The sequence below is a fragment of the Lutra lutra genome, chromosome 16, assembly GCF_902655055.1.
Source record: "Lutra lutra chromosome 16, mLutLut1.2, whole genome shotgun sequence".
NCBI lineage: Eukaryota > Metazoa > Chordata > Mammalia > Carnivora > Mustelidae > Lutra > Lutra lutra.
Window position 1 is genome coordinate 22,650,619 of NC_062293.1, and position 23,538 is coordinate 22,674,156.

Below are 23,538 nucleotides of genomic sequence, written 5' to 3' on the forward strand. Positions count from 1 at the left end.
GGAGCCAGCTTCCCTCTCTCTCTCTGCCTGCCTCTCTGCCTACTCTCTCTCTCTCTCTCTAATAAATAAAATCTTTTAAATAAATAAATCTTTTTAAAAAATCACACAGAAGAACAAATACTATATGTTTCCCCTCATATGATGTACCTAGAGTAGCCAAATTCATAGACAAAGAAAGTACAGTAGTAGTAGTTGCTAGGAGCTAGGGGAAAGGGGATTGAAGAGTTAATTGTTTAATATATATGGAGTTTTATTTTGGAGAGATGAAAAAGTTCTGGAGATGGATGATGGTAATGGTTGCACAATGGTGTGAATGTACTTAATGCCACTGAACTGTACACTTAAGAATGATTAAAATAGGGGCACCTGGGTGGCTCAGTGGGTTAGGACCTCTGCCTTCGGCTCGGGTCATGATCTCAGGGTTCTGGGATCGAGCCCCGTGTCATCGGGCTCTCTGCTCAGCTGGAGGCCTGCTTTCCCTTCCTCTCTCTCTGTCTGCCGCTCTGCCTACTTGTAATCTCTGTCTGTCAAATAAATAAATAAATAAATAAATCTTAAAAAAAAAAAAGAATGATTAAAATAGCAAATTTTATGTTGTATATAATTTATCCAAATAACAAAAAAATTAAAAAGCCAAATATTTATAAAATGCACATCACTATTTGATGTAAGTATTTAAGTTTTTTATTTTTATTTTATTTTTTTAGAGAGAGAGGGAACATGTAAGGGGGTGGGGAGCAGAGAGAATCTTAAGTAGGCTCCACGTCCAGTGTGGAGGCCATCTCAGAGCTGGATCTCTTATGACTCTGAGATCATGACCTGAGCCAAAATCACGAGTCCTGCTTAACCGGCTGAGTCACCTAGGTGTCCCTTGTCTGATGTAATTATTAACTGAGTTTATTCCAAGTTCCAAAATGTGACTGATAGCCTCTAATCACCAAGCAACAAAATTTTGTTCTTTTAGGCTAATTCAGAAGGTTTTAACACTTAAAGTATTATGGAAGAAAAAATCTGGCCTTCATTCTCCAAATTAATGTTTCCTGACCTCCCTTTTGTAACATCCTAGGTATCTCCAGTTATCTCAAGGAATTTATAAAATTCTTAAGACAAAATTTAATTTACTTAAATCTTTGAAGCACATGCTATATATTATATTGCCTCTCATAGAAGATTTTAACTTATTATTCAGATTAAACTGACCTTTAAAGGGTGCTCATGAGTAAAGAGGACTTTAAACAGATGTGACCCATTCACTTATTACCAGGATTCTCTGACCTGCCTTTACAAGTTGCTTATAGTATAGAGAGTTATCACACTTTAAGCAAATCAGTTATTTCAAATAATAATGCGACAAAGTAAATATTTAACTTCTACAAGACTGAGAATAATTCTAGGCAGTGTTTCCTGACAGTGATTAGATGAGTTTTATAATTTCCTGAATTAGAATTATATAGAGATTTAACATAGTTATTAATTTTTAGATATTACTATATTATTTAATCTTTTTTCCTTCATAACTGTAAAATTCTTTATAAAGTTACCTCCCCTAGTCGTCTTTGATGACCAGAAGTGTGAAAATTGTTTTTTTTTTACTTTTAACAAATTTTAACAAATTGTATCAGTTAGAATATTTATTATCCCTTGATACAAGTTCAGTTGAACTTGTGTGGTGCTTAATACGTACATTCTCAAGTAAAAGATTACTTTCTCTTCCAATGTTTTATGTGGGCATCGTTATGTTGTAAGTTGTCCCCACTTTTTGTATTTGTTGAAAAGAATTTCCTTTTCATGCATGTATTTACATTGGTATTTTTAGGTAAAAATCAAGAAAAACTACTATATCATATAATAAAATTTGTCTCCCTCTCTTTTAGGATATTTTCTTTTCTGGATGTTGTTACTTTGTGTCGCTGTGCTCAGGTCTCCAGGGTAAGAATGGTTGAGATTATTCTAGGGGTACCCCTTCCTGATGCTGATGATGTCAGCCTCTCTAGTAGGCAAACCTTTACTTCAGATGTTAGTTGTATGTTATGTTTCAGAGGATGGTATTTTATGCATGGCATTCCCAAATTCTGCAGTGGCCTTCTGCAATATGTACTGTCTCTAACTTTAATTTTTTGGAAATCTTAACTATTTGTAAAATGCAAACAGAGGAAACATTTTTAAGGAAAAGATACTAAACATGCAAATCAAAAGAATAGGCTCTACTCAGAATTGTAATAAAATAGTGTTTCATTGTTTTTCTAGTTCATTTTATGTGCACACACACACACCCACACACACAGAAGGCTCAGGGCTCTAATTCTCATGTTATTTCCCCATATTGCTTTCCTCAAAAGATAATAGCTAGAATATAATTTATTTTAAAATTATAGGGCAAACCAGATTCCATTCTTACAATCAATTTTTAATTTCACTTAATTATCTATTTTTTATGATAAAACTGAAACATCATAATCTTATTGGCTGCCACTAACAAAGAATAGATTCTGTGTTGTGGGAATATTGCTTTCTTTTTTGTAATACAGATCTATAATGATTAACTTACAGTGAATGAGCACATGCAATCATCATTTTTTTAAATAAACCAGACAGTGGCTTTTTGCTTGTTCATTTAATAAATACTGAGAAACTACTGGGTATGAGATATGGTCCTAAGTGCTGGATATGGAACAGGTTTATACCATACTGTGTTTATCTTTGTAGCTGTGCACAGGTTTTCAAATAACCAACACTACTCCCCTCAAAAAAACCCCACAAAACTTGCCATAGAAAATTCACTGTGTCTTGCTAACTTTAAGGTAATTTCTGCATCCCCAAAGCTGTACTAAATCTGTGTATCAGCTACTCTGGAAATGGTCAGTAATATTTTGGTGATATTTTCTTCATGACTTTTTTGTCCCTTGTATTTGTGCTATGGATATGGCTGATACAAATAAATAGGGTTTCCTTAATATCTCCATTTGAAGCTGAGGTCATCATTGAGAAAATACCGAGGCCAGCATCTTAACTTTTTTGTTTAGTTGCAGTCTCATCTCATGGGTGTTGATTTTAGCGAATTTTAATTGTTTTCATTTGCAGGTTCCTCTTCCCTATTAATGTTTTAACTTAAAGGAAAGAACACCCAGTTTTCATTAAATCTGGAGAATTGGTACATCAGTAGTTATGCTATTGTTCTCTACTTAAAGTACTTAACGAATTAGTTTAAAAAAACAAAGACTCTAGAAAGGACCTTGTGATTCCTAATTTTAGTCTCAGGTTGTCATGTTTCCTTACTGGAGAAAGTAGGAAAATGACAAACATCAAATCAAACCAGAAGTATATTAAGCCTAAGAATCTAGTAAACATGCGATCTTTAAAAGTTTTATTTTTTGTCTCACATGGCTAGACATTTAAGAAACCATGAGACCGCAAAAAGAAAAGCAACATTAACTCCTGAGAAAACCTTTAAGATTTCCAGAGTAATAACTTTATTCCCTCATACTCCTAACATATTTCTGGCAGATTGTGTGACATCCTGGAGCTTACAAGGATATTCAGTTTCCTTATTAGTATCTCAGTATTGACTCCATTTTGATGTATTGTAGTAAGAGATAATATTCTAAGTTTATAAGTCAACAATATTAAGACTTTTGTTTACACTTTAATAAGGAAAACTTTTAAAGGCTTTCTCATTAAAATGTGATACACAAGTCAAGTCTTATTGGAGTCATTTTTTCTAATCCTGAAAAGTAGAAATTCTTTCCTCTCTTTAGCCTAATTGAAGAAATGTATGAGAAGTCTTAAATGATCACTGTTTTAAGATTTCCACTGACTCAAGATAGAGGGAAAGATGCACCAGTTGAGAAACATGCCTCAGTGAGGAAATTGGTAATGAGGAAAGCAATAAGATTCTGTCTTGGATGTGAAGAAACGAGGGTATCTTTTCTAAGTCCCAGGTCACTGTATCAGTTTCAAGTCTGACCAAGTGATTGTGGATGGCAACTCTGTGTATTGAATGTGGCCGTATTCAGAGTGTTTTCCTCTTTGGTTTTACCTCATCTTGCTCTTCATTGAAGGATGGAGTAAGAGACTTGTTTTTCATCTCCAGAAGTATCTCATTTGGAGATCAAAAACTAAATTTTCCAGTTAGAAAAGAGTTTCTGGCTAGGATACTTATCACAGACTGTCCTCTTCTGACATCCCCTCCCCCACCCCAGCTGCTGGTTTCTGTATCTGTTCATTTATGATATAATCTAATTGAATAAAATATGAATCAGAGACAAGGCAGACCTTTTGGGGGTTAATGTGGGGGGCTGAGAAGTTTTTTGGTGAATTTCTTTTATTAGTTTGAATTGTGAACTTGAATATTGCTGGTTTTCCCCCTTGAGCTTCTACTCATTTTGTCTCTTTTTCTTCAAAACAGGCCTGGAATGTTCTGGCTCTGGATGGCAGTAATTGGCAGCGGATTGACCTGTTTGATTTCCAGAGGGATATTGAGGTATAATTATGTGATGTGTGGCCCCATTTCTCATGTTAGAATGTAATGACAGCATGGAACAGATTAGCCCCAACCATATAAATCTCCTTTCCCTGGAGAGAGAAACTGTTAATTTCAGTGCATCTGAACTTCATGGGAACCAGCAGCTTCAGATTTTGAGAACAAGCAGAACTATTTTACTGATGGAATACTAAATGATTTAGTATTAAAAGGACTAGAAATTTTTTTCTTTATCTTTGTGGTGGAAATGTGAACATCTATTTGCTCTTTTAAAGAAGTCTTTGTATTTGCTTTTTGAAGAATGAATAGAGGGGCACCTGGGTGGTTCAGTCATTAAGCATCTGGCTTCGGCTCAGGTCATGATCCCAGGGTCCTGGGATTGAGCCCCACGTTGGACTTCCTGTTCAGTGGGGTGTCTGCTTCTTTCTCTTTCACTCCCCTTGCTTGTGTTCCCTCTCTTGCTGTGTCTCTGTCAAATTAAATAAAATCTTTTAAAAAAGAGAGAGAGATGAAGAATGAATAGAGTTAACAGTTTGTTGGGGAATGGTATTTGCATAAATTCTAATTGAGATGAGCATTTGGCTTTAGGGGAGCCTACAGACAATTTTTATGGAGAATGAAAAAAGAATAAAGCCAAAGTAATTTAATGAAGTATTTTTGCTGGGGAGAGATTCCCCCCCCCCCTTACTTCTTCCTCATTATTTCATCTCTTAGTATAGCCTATTATCTCTAAAACAGAAAAGGATAATGGCTTAAACTTAAATTATTTTAACATGAACCTGAATTCTGTGGTCCTTGATTCTCTTGTCAGGAGAGTGAAAATAATAGCTTCCTCATTGTATTATAAGGATAAAATGAGATTTAGATTTAAAAAATTTTTAAGTTCCAGGGAACTTGTCTTGAGGATCCATATAAGAAGTTTTTCAAAGCCTCACGTGAACTTTCCATTAGAAACGGAACTTTCAGGGCACCTGGGTGGCTCAGTGGGTTAAAGCCTCTGCCTTCAGCTCAGGTCATGATCCCAGGATCCTGAGATTGAGCCCCACATCAGGCTTTCTGCTCAGCGAGGAGCCTGCTTCCCTTCCTCTCTCTCCCTGCCTCTCTGCCTACTTGTGATCTCTGTCAAATAAATAAATAAAATCTTAAAAAAAAAGAAAGAAACGGAACTTTCCATTTCTACAGAAAGTGCTTTTAAAATAATACTCACTGATATCTTGCTAGATTCTCATGTTTTTCTCAATTGCCTAATCTTCATGGATATAAATGTTTAAAACAACATGACCCACAAAATCATTCAGCAAGCTTCTGTTAAGTGTCCATTGAGTTTCCGCTGTATTTAGAATGCTGTAGTAAACACTTGGGGGAGGATTCAGAAGCAATAAAGATAGCTAATGTCCTTTAGTAGCTGTAGGAGGGCAGTCTGCGTTAGTATAGTAGCCTAGGAAGTGCAGAGCACCATTTCCTCAACTGCAGAGTGTCTCTCAAACTGAGCAGAATGCACAATACAGGGTTTAAGCCTGTTTCAAGTAGATGAGTTGATCACAGTTTTCTCAAAGTAAGTTGGAATTTCTTTCTTGAATTAGATTTTGAAAACAAGTAGAAGCTTTTTCTTTGCTTATAAATTATTTAAAAACAAGGATGTGTTCTTTTCAAAAACCTTAATTTTCTATTTTGTTTTGTTTACCTGTCTTTTTTTACAGGGCCGGGTAGTGGAGAATATTTCAAAAAGATGTGGGGGCTTTTTACGAAAGTTAAGTCTTCGTGGGTGTCTTGGAGTAGGAGACAATGCATTAAGGTAAGAACATAACTATTGATTAATTGATGTTCTTGGCTGAAGTAAGGAACAGCACTATTTCACCCAGAAAAAGCTAAAATAATTTTTATATTCTTAAGCTCTTCAGAACCCAAACATACATACGTTGCTTATAACACAAAAATAGCCAGTATTGGGAGGTATGGTTTTGAGAATAAAACAAGAATAAGTATTCCCCACCAAAAGCCAGATTCCTCACATCATAAATGGCTCTTTTGGAGCCTTGAGTAAATTTTTTTTAATTTGTTGACTCAGAGTTAAGGTAATTTTAACCTTGGTTGACACAAAGGTCAATATTTAAAAGTTCGTCGTTGAAAATGAATTTATTTGTAATGTGAGCTAGTTTTGTACAAATATCCGGTATTACCAATAGTAATATCTTTTATTATTTTTTGTAATGCCTAGAATTATGCCCATTTCTTTTCACATCTTTAACTTAACTTTGTTTCTTTCCTGTAAAGGACTTTTGCACAAAATTGTAGGAACATTGAAGTACTGAATCTAAATGGATGTACAAAGACAACAGATGCGTAAGTAGTTTATGTTTTATTTATTTATTTATTTAAAGATTTTACTTATTTATTTGACAGAGAGAGAGATAACAAGTAGGCAGAGAGGCAGACAGAGAGAGAGGAGAAAGCAGGCTTCCCGCTGAGCGGAGAGCCCGATGCGGGGCTCGATCCCAAGACCCTGGGATCATGACCTGAGCCGAAGGCAGAGGCTCTAACCCACTGAGCCACCCAGGCGCCCCTATTTTATGTTTTAGAAGAGTAAGTCATAGACCCTTGTGTCCTGCCTATACTAGCTTTAAGTGTGGGCACGTAAATACATTTAGCAAATTTTCATCTTACAGAGGAGTATTTTAAAAGGAAAAAACAACATTAAAATGGAAATGGCGTAAGAAACTTGTTTTGGAATCTGGGCCAAATTCTATCTTGATATTTAAAGTGAAGCTTAAAAATTATAGACCATGCAGTAGAGATATTAATAATACAAATTACTAGGTCTATTTATATTTCAAGATACTAGTAGGTTTCATTCAAAAAACAAGGTAGGGACGCCTGGGTGGCTCAGTTGGTTAAGCAGCTGCCTTCGGCTCAGGTCATGATCCCGGCGTCCTGGGATCGAGTCCCACATCGGGCTCCTTGATCATCAGGGAGCCTGCTTCTCCCTCTGCCTCTGCCTGCCATTCTGTCTGCCTGTGCTCGCTCTCTCTCCCTCTCTCTCTCTCTCTGACAAATAAATAAATAAAATCTTTAAAAAAAAAAAAAAAAAACAAGAAAAAAAACAAGGTAAACAGGAGTGCCTGGATGGCTCAGTCATTTGAGCATTGATTTTGCCTCTGGTCTGATCTCAGGGTCCTGGGATTGACCCCCACCCCCAACCCTTTGGGCTCTGTGCTCACTGGGGAGTCTGCTTGTCCCTTTGCCCTCCTCCCCACCTGTACTCTCTCTCTCTCTCTCAAGTAAATAAATAAAATCTTGTAAAAAAAAATAAAAATAGTAAACAGATAATTCTATTAAAAAGATATAAAATCTTATATAATTAAACAACTTGCAATAATATTGAGCATATATTAAATGACCCTTTAAGTGTACTATGTCTGTTTCAGTTATAGTATAAATGAAATCAGTCCTTCATCCTTGAGAACTTACTATCACAGATAAAAGAGACATGGAAGATAGACATAAAAAACATTCAGCACCCCCCTCCCCAAATTCAGTTCCAGGCTATCTGTTGGTAATAAGATGTATCAGATAACACTTAAAATTACATAGGGAAATTGTTTCCTATTTTAAGGTGAAATGAAGCAGTTAGGAAGCATGTTTATACAGGGTGGGGCCAGAATTGTTCAGGGAATGTTCCTGTTCAAAAAAGGCCTCATGGAGATGGGATCTTTATAATTGCTTTAATGAAGGAAAGTGGAAGACACTCCAGACACAGGGTAGAGTTTATTTCATTCCTTTCTTTGAGATCACAACATTGTTAACTTTTAGTACAAGAAAGTGTCTGAAAGACCAGAACTATGGTTATTAATTCTACAGTGGTAGAATCACAAGAATACTTGTAATAGTAAGCAAGTATTATTTCTGAGGATTGATTTGACCCTTTAACATGAGAAATAAATCTAACCCCTCCCCTAACTACGATTTTATACCAGTAGTCCACCTTTACTTCATATAAATTACCTGTTTATTTTTTTCTCCTGAATACTTAATGTTACAGAGATAAAGAATCTGACCAGAAAAAAAATAATTAATTAAAAAAAAAAAAAAAAAAAAAGGAATCTGACCAGTTTGGTATCTAGACGAGTGACATACGATTTACACTTTTTTCTAGGAATCTATCCTATAAACCAAAGATAAACTGACAAAAATATGGTATAATTTATGGATGAAGCTATTCATTTTTATTGTTTGTAATAACAAATACTGCAATATGTTTTTTTAAGATTTTATTTACTTATTTGACAGATAGCAGGAGAGCACAGGTCAGAGGAGCTGCAGGCAGAGGGAGAGGGAGAAGCAGGCTACCCGCCGAATAAGGACCCCAATGTGGGGGCTTGATCCTAGGACCCTGGCATCATGACCTGAGCCAAAGACAGTTGTTTAAGCAACTGTACCACCAAGGTGCCCCAAATAGTGCAATATTTCTAATAGCAAGAGACGGGAAACAATCCAAATATCATTCCATAGAGCACTGTTAAAAGGAATGAGGAGCTATATAGTATTCTGGAATGATCTCCAGGACGTACTGTTCAGAAAGTGAACTGCAAAGGAGTTTGTATAAGATGTTTTTTGTAGCAGTGCCTGGATGGCTCAATAGGTTGTTTCTGCCTTTAGCTCAGGTTATGATCTCGGGTCCTGGGATATAGCCCCTCATTGGGCTCCCTGCTCAGTGAGGAGTCTGCTTCTCCTTTTCCCTCTCCTCCCATAGCTCATGCACACACTTGTGCATGCTCTCTCTTTCAAATAAATAAGTCAATAAAATCTTCTTAAAAAGATACTTTTTGTAGGGCCGGGAGACAATATAAATAAATATTGCTCTTTATTTACATTTTTAAAAAGAAACAATGGAAAGATAATCAAATGATTGATTTATCAAATGGTGATTTATAAGTGAGAGAGAGAAAACAGGGAGAGATGAAAGGGAGACTCTGAAGTATCATGTTTTATAGTTTTACTTTAATAGCTAGCTATGTAAATGTTTTATATAATTAAAATATTAATTAAGTCAAAAAGAAATCAAAGCACTCCCTAAAAATTGAAAACAAAATAAAACATGTGAACCCATGGGGCATCTGGGTGGCTCAGTCATTGAGCTCTGCCTTCAGTTCAGGTCATGATCCCAGGGTCCTGGGATTGAGCCCCACATCGGGCTCCCTGCTCGTCAGGAAGCCTGCTTCTCCCTCTGGCACTCCCCCTGCTTGTGTTCCCTCTCTTGCTGTGTCTCTCTCTGTCAAATAAATAAAATTAAAAAAAAAAAAAAAACAAAAAAACAAAACATGAACCCAATCACATCAAGTTGGAGCTATAACCACACAGAGAGAAATTACTTCTACTGACTTTTGATTTTTTTTTAAGATTTTATTTATTTATTTAACAGAGAGAGGGAACACAAGCAAGTAGAGCATGAGATTGAGAAGCAGACTTCCCACTGAGCAGGGAGTCCAGTGTGCAGCTCAATCCCAAGACCCTGGGATCATGCCCTGAACTAAAGACAGACGCTTAACCAACTGAGTCACCCAGGCACCCCTGATTTTTGCATTCTTACAAAAAGTTTTTTTTTAAGATTTTATTTATTTATTTGACAGAGATGACAAGTAGGCAGGGAGAGAGGGGGAAGCAGGCTCCCTGCTGAGCAAAGAGCCTGATGCGGGGCTCGACCCCAAGACCCTAAGATCATGAGCCAGACTGAAGGCAGAGGCTTAACCCACTGAGCCACCCAGGCACCCCGAATTCTTACAAAAAGTTTTAAATCTATACCAAGGTAGACAAAAGTGTATAATGAACCCATCACCCAGCTTCAAATTGATAATCGAAAAATTAATCACTTTAGGGCCAGTCTTGTTTCATCTATATCGTGAAATTTTTCTTATTTTGAAAAAAGTCCTAAACATCATATTATATAACCTGTAAGTATATATTTCTAGAAGATAAAAGCTTTTAACATAAGCATGTTAACTTTATCACTCCTATTAAAAAAAAGAAAAAGCTTACTCTCTTAAAATCATCAAATAACCACTAGTCCAGATTTTTGCTTGTTTAGTGACTTTAGAAACATAATATTTTGAAGAGTAAGAGATCAGAAAGTGACTGGAATTTTTTTTTTAATGGAAGGTTTTTGTTTTATTTTATTTTATTTATTTTATTTTATTTATTTATTTGACAGAGATCACAAGCAGGCAGAGAGGCAGGCAGAGAGAGAGAGAGGAGGAAGCAGGCTCCCTGCGGAGCAGAGAGCCCGATGTGGGGCTCGATCCCAGGACCCTGGGATCATGACCTGAGCCGAAGGCAGAGGCTTTAACCCACTGAGCCACCCAGGCGCCCCGAAAGTGACTGGAATTTTTGTCTCAAGATGAGGGATCTATTCAAAAAGGGCTATAGGAATCTACATGGATTTGGCTGATAGTAAACTGTAGGTGCACATATTGAGACCCCACAGAGCCAGGCAAAGAACATCTAATAAGGAAAGAACAATTACTGGAAAACTTGAAAGTAAAAAATTGCCAGAGCTTAAATAAGGCTGGGAGAAGTTCTGACTACCTCAAATAGAGAATACCTTGGGACATTTAATAACAGACTTCAGAAAGGTCACATCTTGGTAGTAAAGCTAGACTAGACCTGTCCCAGTAAAGGTTAAAAGAAAAAAATTTAGAACCAAACTGACCCATAACTAATTTAGTGATCTGCTAAGTAAGTTTAAATTCATCATTCTTTTTTGAAGAAGGCGACAAACCTAGACACTCAGCATACAGAATTTCCACATTCAGCGAAAATTACAAAGACATGCAAAAGAGCATGAAATGATAACCAGATTACCATTGTAGTCTCTTATCTGTACCAACCAGATAACCATTGTAGTCAATAGAAACAGACCCAGAAATGATAGAGATTAGAAAATTGACCAATAAGGGGCGCCTGGGTGGCTCAGTGGGTTAAGCCGCTGCCTTCGGCTCAGGTCATGATCTCAGGGTCTTGGGATCGAGCTCCGCATCGGGCTCTTTGCTCAGCAGGGAGCCTGCTTCCTCCTCTCTCTCTGCCTGCCTCTCTGCCTACTTGTGATCTCTCTCTCTCTGTCAAGATAATAAATAAAAAATAAAATCTTTAAAAAAAATAAAAAGAATTTACAAGAAAACTTAAAGATAATACGGACTTGGAAGTAAAAGGATGAGAAAGTATATACTATCACAATCACTAATCACAGGAAACTTGGAGTGGTTATTAATATGAGATGATGTAAACTTCAGGGAAAAATGCAAATGGAAGACATTAAATAGTAAATGATAAGTAGACCAAAAACTGGTAAAGCTCTAGAAGACTTGAGCAACAATGAACTTGTCCTAATATCACCCTTCAAAATAACATGGGTCAAAGAATAGATTACGAAGAAAACTAAAAAGTAGGTTTTGCTGTGTGATAATGAAAGCACAACATTTGAAACTTGTGGACTGTACCAAAGGCAATACTTCAGAGAAAAATGTAGTTTCAAATGCTTATGTTAGAAAAGAAAGGTTTAAAATTAAGGATGTAGGGGTACCTAACTGGCTCAGTTAGTAGAGTATGTGACTCTTGACTCACAGTGGGGAGTGAGTCCCACGTTGGGTGTAGAGATTACTTAAAAAAAAAAGATTAGATTGAATATTAATAAAATAGGAAGCAGGGGCGCCTGGGTGGCTTAGTGGGTTAAAGCCTCTGCCTTCGGCTCAGGTCATGATCCCAGGTTCCTGGGATCGTCGAGCCCTTCATCGGACTTTGCTCAGCAGGGAGCCTGTTTCCCCCTCTCTCAAAAAAATCTAAAAAAAAAAAAAAAAAAAAGACAATCTGAGTAGATCTGTAACAAGTAAGTTCAGTGAATAATTCAGAAGCATCCCATACAGAAAACCCCAGGCCCAGATGGATTCACTGGTGAATCCCATCAGATATTTAAAGAAGAGATACTACCAGTCTTAAAGCTGATTTATAAAATATAATAAGTATTTTATAACTCATTCTATGAGGCCAGTGTTTTTCTGCTGCCAAAGACATCACAATAAAAGGTAACCTACTGACTGTGATCCCTCAGAAACAGCTGTGGAAATACTTGACAAAGTGTTAGCAAACTGAATCCAGCAACTTATAAAAGGATTTTGGATCATAATCAAGTGGGATTTAGCCCAGAAATACAAGTGTGGCTTAATATATGAAAATCAGTTAATATAATATCTCATAATAATTAGTAGAATAAAGTAGAAGTCAGCAGACTTTTTCTGTACGGGGCAGATAAGTAAATATTTTTAGGGCTTCGTTGGCCGTACAGTTAGTTACCTGTCACAATTCCTCAACCCTGCCAGTGTTTTCCAAAGGCAGCCATAGCCTATATATAAACAAATAGGCATAACTGTGCTCCAATAAAACTTTATTTCTGGGCAGTGAAATTTGAATTTCATATGATTTTCACATGTACAAGATATATTTTTTAAAAAAATTTTTTCAACCATTTAAAAACACCCAAAACCATTCCGGACCTGTGAGCCATATGAAAATAGACAGCTGGTGAGATTTATTGCTCCCTGGAATAAAGGACAAAAACCACATGATCATTTCAGTGTGATTGGTGGCCTCTAAAATGACCCCCAAGTAACCCCTGCCTCCTAGTACTCACACCCTTGTGTAATCTTTTTCCCTTGAACGTGGACTGGACTTAGTGACTCATTTCTAACAATAGAATACTGCAAAAGAGATTGGATGTCACACTGAAGATTAGGTTACCAAGAGACTGTGATTCTGTCTTGCTCTGCTTTCCCTCAGGGCTCTGGCTTGGGGGAGGGGGGGACACACAAGCTGCCCTGTTGGGAGTAACTCTGTGGAGAGGTCCACGTGGCAAGGAACTGAGGTCTGGCCAAGGCCAGCAAGAACCTGGAACCTACCAAAAACCAAGTGAGCGAGCTTGGAATTGGATCTTCTGAGGTCTGCCAACAGGCACCTAAATAAGCTTGGAAGGGAGTTCGTACCCATTTAACCTTTGAGATCAATGCAGCTATGACCGGTACCTTGATTACAGCCTTGTGAAGGATCCTGAGTCAGGCACCCTGCTAAAGTTGCCTATGCCTGTATTGCTGTCCCACAAAAACTGTGCGATAGTAAATGTTTATTGTTATAAGCTGCTCAGTTTTGGGGTAATTTGTTAAGTAATAGTAGATCATCAGATACAGAAAAAACACGTGACAAAATCTAACACGCATTCATAATAAAACAGATCCTCAACAAACTAGAAATAGAAAGGAGTTCACTCAATCTTATCAAAAAGCATCTATGAAAAACCTACTGCTGGGGTGCCTGGGTGGCTCAGTGGGTTAAGCCTCTTCCTTTGGCTCACGTCATGATCTCAGGGTCCTGGGATCAAGCCCCGCATCAGGCTATCTGCTCAGCAGGGAGCCTGCTTCCCCCTCTCTCTCTGCCTGCCTCTCTGCCTACTTGTGATCTCTCTCTGTCAAATAAATAAATAAAAATCTTTTTAAAAATTAAAAAAAAAAACCCTACTGCTAACATCATACTTACAGACGAAAGACTGAATCCTTACCCTAGGATCAGGAGCAAGGTGAGGATGTTAAATGTCACCATTTCTGTCAACATTCTGTTGGAAAGTCTAGCCAAATGAAATAAGCCAAAAAAAAAAAAAAAAAAGGCATACCAACATGAAAGAAGTAAAACTGTCTATATTCTCAGATGACATAATTCTATAAGAAGTATCTGAAAATGACAGAACATTACTGAAGGAAATTAGACATGTATTAAGAGTGTATGGGGCGCCTGGGTGGCTCAGTGGGTTAAGCAAGCCTCTGCCTTCAACTCAGGTCATGATCTCAGGGTCCTGGGATCGAGCCCCGAATCAGGCTCTCTGCTCAGCAGGGAGCCTGTTTCCCCCGCCTCTCTCTCTCTGCCTGTCTCTCTGCCTACTTGTGATCTCTGTCAAATAAATAAAATCTTTTTAAAAAAAAAGTATAGAGAACCCTTACGATTAATAAAATAATCCAGTTAAAAATTGAGCTAAACATGGGGCACCTAGGTGGCTCAGTTGGTTAAGCATCTCTCTTTAGCTCAGGTCATGGGCCCTGGGATTGAGTCCTGCATCACATCAGGTTCCCTGCTCAGCGGAAAGCCTGCTTCTCCCTCTCCTACTCCCCCTGCTTGTGTTCCCTCTCCTGCTGTGTCTCTGTCAAATAAGTAAAATCTTTTTTTAAAAGAAACTGGGAGCTAAACACTTAGACATTTCACCAAGGAAAGAGATGAATGGCTAATAAGTACAAGTAAGAGTGTTCATTTTAGAATTGCAGAATAAAATCACAGTAGGATTACAATCCATACCCACTAACATGGCTATAATGAAAAAGAGTGCAAATGTTAGCAAGGATGTAGAGAAACTGAGACCTTCATGCATGCTGGTGGGAATGTAAAAGAGCATAGCCACTTTGGAAAACCGTTTGGTAATTTCTTAAAAAGTCAAACATAAACACAGTGTAGGAGCTGGCAGTGCTAATCCTAGGCATCCACCCAGAAGAAATGGGAACATAGGTCTACACAAAGACCTAAGACACATATCAGCCAAATAGAATGTATGGCTGCTGTTTGGATCCTGTTTGAACAAATCAACTTGACGAAGGCATTTATAAGACAGTTGGGGAAACTTTAACACAGATGGGTTATCAGATATTAAGGAATTAAAATCCTTATCTATTAGAAATATATCCTGAAATAATTATAGGTGACATAATATGTGTGGGTTTGCTTTCAAATACTGGAACAGGGTGCCTGGGTGGCTCAAAGGGTTGGGCCTCTGCCTTCGGCTCTGGTCGTGATCTCAGGGTCCTGGGATTGAGCCCTGCGTCGGGCTCTCTGCTCAGTGGGGAGCCTGCTTCCCCCTTTCTCTCTGCCTGCCTCTCTGCCTACTTGGGATCTCTCTCTGTCAAATAAATAAATAAAATCTTAAAAAATAAATAAAATAAAATACTGGAACAGGGACGCCTGGTGGGTCATTTGGTTAAGCATCTGCCCTTGGCTAGGGTCATGATCCCAGGGACCTGGGATCGAGTCCCCCATTGGGCTCCTTGTTCAGCAGGGAGCCTGTTTCTCCCTCTGCCTGGTGCTCCCCCTGCTTGTGCTCTCTCTCTCTCTCTCTCTGACAAATAAAATCTTTTTTTTTTTTTAAGATTTTATTTATTTATTTGTCAGAGAGAGAGAGGGAGAGAGAGCAAGCACAGGCAGACAGAATGGCAGGCAGAGGTAGAGGGAGAAGCAGGCTCCCCGATGAGCAAGGAGCCCGATGTGGGACTCGATCCCAGGACGCTGGGATCATGACCTGAGCCGAAGGCAGCTGCTTAACCAACTGAGCCACCCAGGCGTCCCGACAAATAAAATCTTTTTTTTTTTTTTTTAAAGATTTTATTTTTATTTATTTGACAGAGAGAAATCACAAGTAGGCAGAGAGGCAGGCAGAGAGAGAGGAGGAAGCAGGCTCCCTGCTGAGCAGAAAGCCCGATGTGGGGCTTGAACCCAGGACCTGGGATCATGACCTGAGCCGAAGGCAGCGGCTTAACCCACTGAGCCACCCAGGCGCCCCCCGACAAATAAAATCTTAAAAAAAAAAATAAATACTGGAACAAACAGCAGAGGGAAATAGATGAAGTAGAAATAGTCAAATACTAATAAATGCCAAAGCTCAGTGATGGTACAGGTATATTTTCTATTTCTCACTCTTGTGTATATTTGAAATTTTCCATCATAATGAAGTTAAAAAAATTAAATGAGAACTTGACCATTGCGGAGAAAGAGCCTTTATGGGTGTCTGAGTGGCTCAGGGGGTTTAAGTGTCTGCCCTCAGCTCAGGTCGTGATTTTAGGGTCCTGGAACCGAGCCGCCCCCTGCCCCCTGCTCAGTGGAGAGTCTGCTTCTCCCTCTTCCTCTTCATCTGCTCACAACTTAATCTCTCTCTCTCTCTGAAATAAATAAAATCTTTATAAAATAAAGAGCCTTTAAGAGACACCTGGGTGGCTCAATTGGTTAAGTGGCTGCCTTCAGCTCAGGTCATGATCCCAGGGTTCTGGGATCGAGTCCCGAATAGGGCTCCTTTCTCATTGGGGAGCCTGCTTCTCTCTCTGCCTCTGCTGGCTTGTGCTCTCTCTCTCTCTCTCTCTTTGACAAATCAATAAATCTTTAAAAAAGAAAAAGAGCCTTTGAGAAATTCATAAAGCGATACCTGGCTGGTCAGTTGGTGAAGCAAGTGACTCTTGATTTCGGAATCATGAGTTTAAGCCCCACATTGGGGATAGAGATTAATTTTTTTTTAAGATTTTATTTATTCATTTGACAGACACACAGTGAGAGAGGGAACACAAGCAGGGGGAGTGGGAGGGGGAGAAGCAGGCTTCCCGCTGAGCAGGGAGCCCAATGCAGGGCCCAATCCCAGGACCCTGGGATCATGACCTAAGCTGAAGGCAGACACTTAATGACTGAGCCACCCAGATTACGACTGAGCGCCCCAAGATTACTACTTAAAAAAAAAAAAAAAGGAGGGGCACCTGGCAGGCTTTGTTGGTTAATTGGTCACCTCTTGATTTCAGCTCAGGTCATGATCTCAGGGTCCTGGGTAGATCCCCATGTTGGGCTCTGCGCTTGCCGAGTCTGCTGAAGGATTCTCTGTCTCCCTCTCCTTGTGCCCCTCTCCTTACTCACACTTGCTCACTTGCTCTCTCAAAATAAATTTAAATAAATATTTTTTTTAAAAAGTCCTAAGGACAAGTAGGTATGCTATTACATAAACTAACTTGTTCAAGCCCGATACCAGTCCATCTTCAATGTACCTTGCAAAAATCCAACCATTTTATTACTGCCATGCAAAAGGTTATCTTGAGTAGAGATTTAAATGAAAGAGCAGAGACAGTTTTCAGTCTTCATGTTGCACCACTTGCTAGCAAGTTCTAAGCTAGCTTTCTGGTATTTCTGTATTTGCAAAATGCATAGAGGTCTCCTGTGAGCACATAGGTAGTTTGCTGTTAAACATTTCCAAACGAGAACGAAGCATCATCATCCCCTCATGCTAATTGTCATACACAGCACAGCCTTTCTTCTTTGTGAATGGCACCTGCCTCTTCCTCAGTGTGAAAGGTCCCAGGATTTGTAACTGCTTTTATTTGGGGTATGGAAATTTTACTGTTCTTATGTATACACATGTGTTTAATGAGAATCATATATGATTTACTAAAGATGTGTCCCTATTTGTTTATTCATTATTTTCTCCTTTTTCCATTTTTTTCAGTACATGTACTAGCCTTAGCAAGTTCTGTTCCAAACTCAGGCACCTTGACTTGGCTTCCTGTACATCAATCACAAACATGTCTCTTAAAGCTCTGAGGTAAATGTCTTATAACAAGAGTATCCAATAATCAGAACAAATACTGAGTTTTTTAAAAATTTCAAATAACTGAAATAAAGTTAGAATTGAAGGAAACTGTTTTATGGATATGTACTATAGTTCAGAATAGATCACTTGCCCAAATTACAGGACACATTCAGGTGAAATGCCTAGGGATAACTAGGATTTCTGAACAGACTGGTATAGCGTATAGGCGAATAATTAGATTTCTCTGAAGGCTTGGTTGCCCCCACTTGGTTGCCCCACTGAAACCACCACATATCATAGCTTAGTGATCAAAGCAGTGCTCCGGAGTCAGGTGATTGATTAGCCAGGTACCTTGAACAAATATAACCCTTGTGAGCTTTTCCTTGTCATCTCATAGTTCTGTTCTTAGGATTAAACAGTATTATCACTGTTTGATAATATTAGGCGAAACCATACAAAGTTGGCAGTATTTAACAGCTTTTATGGTATAAAGATGACAGCTTCATTGGTTCAACCTAGTGTATATAAAGTACTTAGGAGAGTTTCTGGCATATAGTAAGCACTCACTATGTTTTGTTTTAATATTAACCTATTTTTAAAAAATACATCACAGAAGGTATACCTTAAAAGGAGGGTGAAATGTCCATTCTCTTTGTATCTTTAGTTTTTTATCAGTCTTTTACAGGTAATTGTGGTCCCATGTATTGGTTATGTTCATAAATAGTAAAAATTAAGCTATTAAAAGAAGAAATGTAGATTTAGTTGAGTATAAGTAATCTAAAAATGGCTTCTAGACCTTCCTTATGAATACTGAGTACATATGTATCTAAGGTCATTTGTCAGGTGAGATAATAAACAGGGTAAGATAACAGCATTTATGGTTTATAAAATATTTTCACATAAATGATTTCATTTATTTGAAAACCATCTGAGGCAGATAGGACAGACACTTATAGATAAGAAAATCCAAAACATTTTTGAATATGATTCAACCTCACTAAACAAGGTATTATTGTTGCTGCCCTTTAGTGGCATAGTGCGGTGTGATAAGTGCTATTACAGAAGTGAGTGCTTCCATTTGGGAAGAGCATAGGCTATGGCTGATCTTGGATTAAGAGAAGTTCAGTCAGGTTTCCTAAAGTGACTTGTCTGAAGTCACCACACTGTTAATGTTGAAGAATGGACTTGAACCAAGATCCCCTGCCTTCATTTTATAAAACAATTAGAGCAATATTGTCCAAAGAATATCATAGAGCTTGGGATTCTTGCATAGTTCAAATGTGAAATCAAAGATAAAATGGATATTTGATAGAAGGCAGAGATCAAACACAGTATAGCCTAATTTTAGCCTATGGAGACTGTACTGAGGAGACTTCACAGATAAGGAAAATGTATAGATCCTTTGTAATTTTTTAAATAAGAATTTAAACCTCTTCATTATTACTTTGATAAGTAAGAGAATTATTTGATAAAGAATCTAAATCTAAACCCTTCACTAATTACTCTGTTAACTTGAACAGGTCACTTAGTTTCCATTTCCATTTCAGAGACCTTTTAAACATGTGATAAGTGCAAAAAGAATATATTTGAAAAGCATAAACCTCCATAACAGTCTGATATATCTGGAAAACAGTACTGTGCTCTGTGCTTATTAGTTTAGCTGGATTTGAGATAGCTCTCCTCAGGATACAGTCCCACATGAACTCAACCAACATTGATAACTAGGCTTTGTTTTTGTTGTGAGATTGCCTGTATTCTAAATCTATGTTAAGTAAATGAGTGTATTCTTGTGGGAAAGCATGGGGCTGTAGCCATTCCCTGACTAAATAGCCAATAAAATGAGACTTTGATGGCTTTGGAATTGGATTTAGTCATATATTTGTTTCATTTTGTTTTGTCTTAAGTGAGGGATGTCCACTGTTGGAGCAATTAAACATTTCCTGGTGTGACCAAGTAACCAAGGATGGCATCCAAGCACTAGTGAGAGGCTGTGGGGGTCTCAAGGCCTTATTCTTAAAAGGCTGCACACAGGTAATACTCCATGTAGTGCTTGTGAATTTTAGAAGAACCGTGAACTTTGTAGGCAGCCCAAAAATGTTGGCTGGAGGAATATGTAGTTGTATATTAATGACCAAGGATACATGCTTACCAAAAATTAAAGTGTCTTCCTTAGAGTTAAAAAATACATATATATGAAAAGAATTAACATATGACCAAAGATAAAATTTTTGAGGGGAGGCAAGATGGGGAGAGAAGATCACACTGAGCATGCACCATAGGCAGGAAGCATCTTACACAATTTAATCCGAGAAGAAAACTTGATATGTCGTCACTGCCTGACACCTTGAACTGGAGAGGCAAGGAAGGCAGTCTTAGTTAGCAGTTTTCACTAGTTGTTTAATTGCCAGGTTAAATGTGCCAAGTATACAGAACCTACATTTTATAGTGTTGGTGTTTACTTCCTGCCAGTCACATTACAAATCCCAACATATTTTGCTATTAAAAATTTTACTATCTTTGTATTTTACGGTGATTAAAAAGAAAAAAAGAATTGACATGGCAGTGTCTCAAAGGAAATAATCAGAAGTGAGTTTAGAAGTGACTGACAAAGTAGGCCTAGGCTCTTGTGACATTATTTTATTAATGGTTACTGAAACCATGCCTTGGTTTCTGTTAAAAGTGCCCTTATTCCTTCACTGTGATGGGAGGAGTTCCATTGTTTGAAACAGAGCTTTGGAAGTAAGACTGCTTTAAAACAACAGCTTGAGCTTCTGGTTATTTATGGAATCCTGAAAAATATTGATTGGAATGTACCATTATAATCAATTACTTGCCATCTGTTCTCAGCACTGTACGCGTGGCACTCATCTTCCAGCAGCAGATAAACCGGATTCCTTTCTCAGCTTCTGCTCCCAAAAGTTTGTTTTAAAAAAAAAACTTTTTATATAGGAAGTACAGAAGTGTGAAAATAATTTTAGCTTCATAATCCCTGAGCAAAATGCTGTGAGGCATACTTAATTTATCAGAAGAGAAATCCATAAACATTAAGCAGTGTTTATCTTTTCCTTGATTTGGTGATCATGTGAATTTGACGTGGTTGGAACTGATGAAAAATACTGATAACCATACTAATGACATGAATTATGCCTTTATTTGATCGTGGGTCATTGTTTCTGGTTCATTGTTCCTTTGAAGCGTGGTTGGCTTTATTTAGCATGTGTTGACGAAATGTGTATACTCCTATATCTTTATCTCTTGAAACAGTGTTAGTAATCTTTTTTTTTCTGTCTTTTTAATTTTTCTAGCTAGAAGATGAAGCTCTGAAGTACATAGGTGCACACTGTCCTGAACTGGTAACCTTGAACCTGCAGACTTGCTTAGTAAGCCGTCCCTCCCACAGTTCTTTTGTATTAGTAGTTCATTGCAGTAATATTATTGTACAAGCTTCCATCATCAAGACCAGTGGTTTTTCCACCTCAGCCCTGGGGACACAGGAGACACACAGATAGGATTCTTGGCGTGTTTAAGGACACTCACTCCTAAGGGTTTTGACATAGACAATATAGAAGATATTGCCCATGCAGATTTCCAAATAAGCTAACTAGAACTCCACCCCTTTTCTACTTTTAGAAGTGAATTATTCACAGACTTTAGTACTTAGAATATTTTTTTGGTTAATTAATTGCAGTTATGCCAATGAAGATCTATCAGTGAGTCATAACTATTGGGAACCACTGATCTAAACAGATGACAAGCAAAATGTACTCAAGTATTTCCAAGTGGTATTGTAATTCACATTCAGCTTTTTTAGACTGTCACCTCTTTTGTGTGTATCCCCAAACCCCTGCATTTTGCTCAATTTGCTAGAACTATTCAGGGTCCTAGAACATCAACAATACACTTTTATCTTTTCTCTCTTGCCTTGAAAATTACAAATATGTGTTGCCTTGGAGTGAAAGCCTCTCATGGCAATGAAAAGACTTGATGAGGGTTTGCCTTGTTTTTGCTAAAACTTCTGCTCATTATCCCTTCCTGTTCTTGTATAATCACCTGAAACTTGAGACCGTAGTGGTTGTTGAAAGGTGACACATATAGGGCCATGTTTTGTGCAATTGAAGCAACCCCCCTTCCAGCCCTTAAGGGATGGTGCTGATAATGATCTGCTTAGGAGGCTCCTAAAGACTGAGTTAAAGGAATGATACGCCTTTTAAGTCTGACCACCGCTTCCTTTTAATTCTGATTGCCATAGTTGCTAACTCTCAGAATTTGCCCGATTTCATTTATGAAACTGAAATATCTGGCCTGACAGGAAGAGCTTACTCAACTGCTATAAGCATGAAATCATCATCTTACAGTGACAGGAAAAAACTGTTCTCCGGCATCTTTGGATCTTACGTATGTGTATATACACACAGATATGCTCTGTATGTATTTGTGTGGATATATGTTACGTACACATATATACCATACCTACTGTTTGCTGTTTTAGTTTCATTTCCTTGGCCCTTCCAGCAGACAGAAACCCCAGCCGGTAAGCACAAAGAACCAGCTCTATCATCATTTATTTTACTCTTTCCCTTCACCCAGATCTTAAGGCAGAAGTCATTCCTTCTGTAGGATGTGATGCAATGATTCTCATTCCTAAGACTTCACGTTTCTGACCAAAACTGTTGACGTGACCAAAGTACATTCTCATTCCATTCTTTTTCTTGACTAAGTTGAAAACATAGAAGTTCAGTAAATTTTATTATTTTTTTTGAAGAATTGTTATATATGACTTTTCTCATCTTCCTCAGTAATCCCTTAAAGACTTGAAAACATTAAGAAGCAAAAGGCAGGGGCACCTGGGTGGCTCAGTTGGTTAAGCAGTTGCCTTCGGCTCAGGTCGTGATCCAGGGTCCTGGGATCGAGCCCCACATTGGGCTCCCTGCTCAGTGGGGAGCCTGCTTCTCCCTTTGCCTGCCACTCCCTCTGCTTGTGTCTCCTCTCTCGCTGTCTCTCTGTGTGTCAAATAAATAAATAAAATCTTTAAAAAAGGAGGGGGGGGAGGCAGCACAGTCCTACAATATACTTTCCTGATCTTATGTGACACAAATTCTCATTGACCTGGTACATATGCATGTTCATTGATTGCTGCTTCCCCTTTACATTTCAATTATCCGCATTTAGTTATAACTATACATCACACTTGCATGGCACCTTTTTAGTTACTTCCACATGTGTTGATCCTCATTAATTTATCCTCACAATACATCTTGTATCTGCCTTAGCATCAACTTCTTTATCTGTATCTTGCTTTAGTTATACAATATTGAGAATATACTGATTTAAGCAGTGAATTTTTTTTTTAAAGCAGTGAATATTTAAAGCTCGATATTTTTTTTCTAATTGTCCTGGCAACCTAAGGACACTGAACAGAGATGACAGGGAGCTTTATTCTGAGGCTTACACAAAATTTGTGAATGTAGCAGGACAAATTGAATTGCTAATCACATCCAACATGTTAAGATGTTTATACATGGCATTTTTTTTTTTTAGCATAACATTTTGGTGTGTCCTTTTCAAATTTTAGAATAATTTAAAACATACAAAATTATGTTTGAGTTGGATACAGCTGTTTATCTCCATAAATTAAGTTTTTTTTTAT

The 23,538-nt window shown here is 37.9% G+C and overlaps 1 protein-coding gene across 3 annotated transcripts in view; it reads left to right on the top strand.

The window, feature by feature from the left end:
- Positions 1–23,538, top strand: part of FBXL20 (F-box and leucine rich repeat protein 20) — a 105,256-nt gene that overhangs the window by 65,517 nt on the left and 16,201 nt on the right. For all 3 annotated transcript variants that reach the window (XM_047706823.1, XM_047706825.1, XM_047706824.1), the window contains 7 exons: positions 1,875–1,929; positions 4,406–4,480; positions 6,181–6,275; positions 6,755–6,823; positions 17,808–17,903; positions 19,796–19,922; positions 21,197–21,271. In XM_047706823.1, coding sequence (XP_047562779.1) covers positions 1,875–1,929; positions 4,406–4,480; positions 6,181–6,275; positions 6,755–6,823; positions 17,808–17,903; positions 19,796–19,922; positions 21,197–21,271 — 592 coding nt within the window. The remainder of the gene's footprint in view (positions 1–1,874; positions 1,930–4,405; positions 4,481–6,180; positions 6,276–6,754; positions 6,824–17,807; positions 17,904–19,795; positions 19,923–21,196; positions 21,272–23,538) is intronic.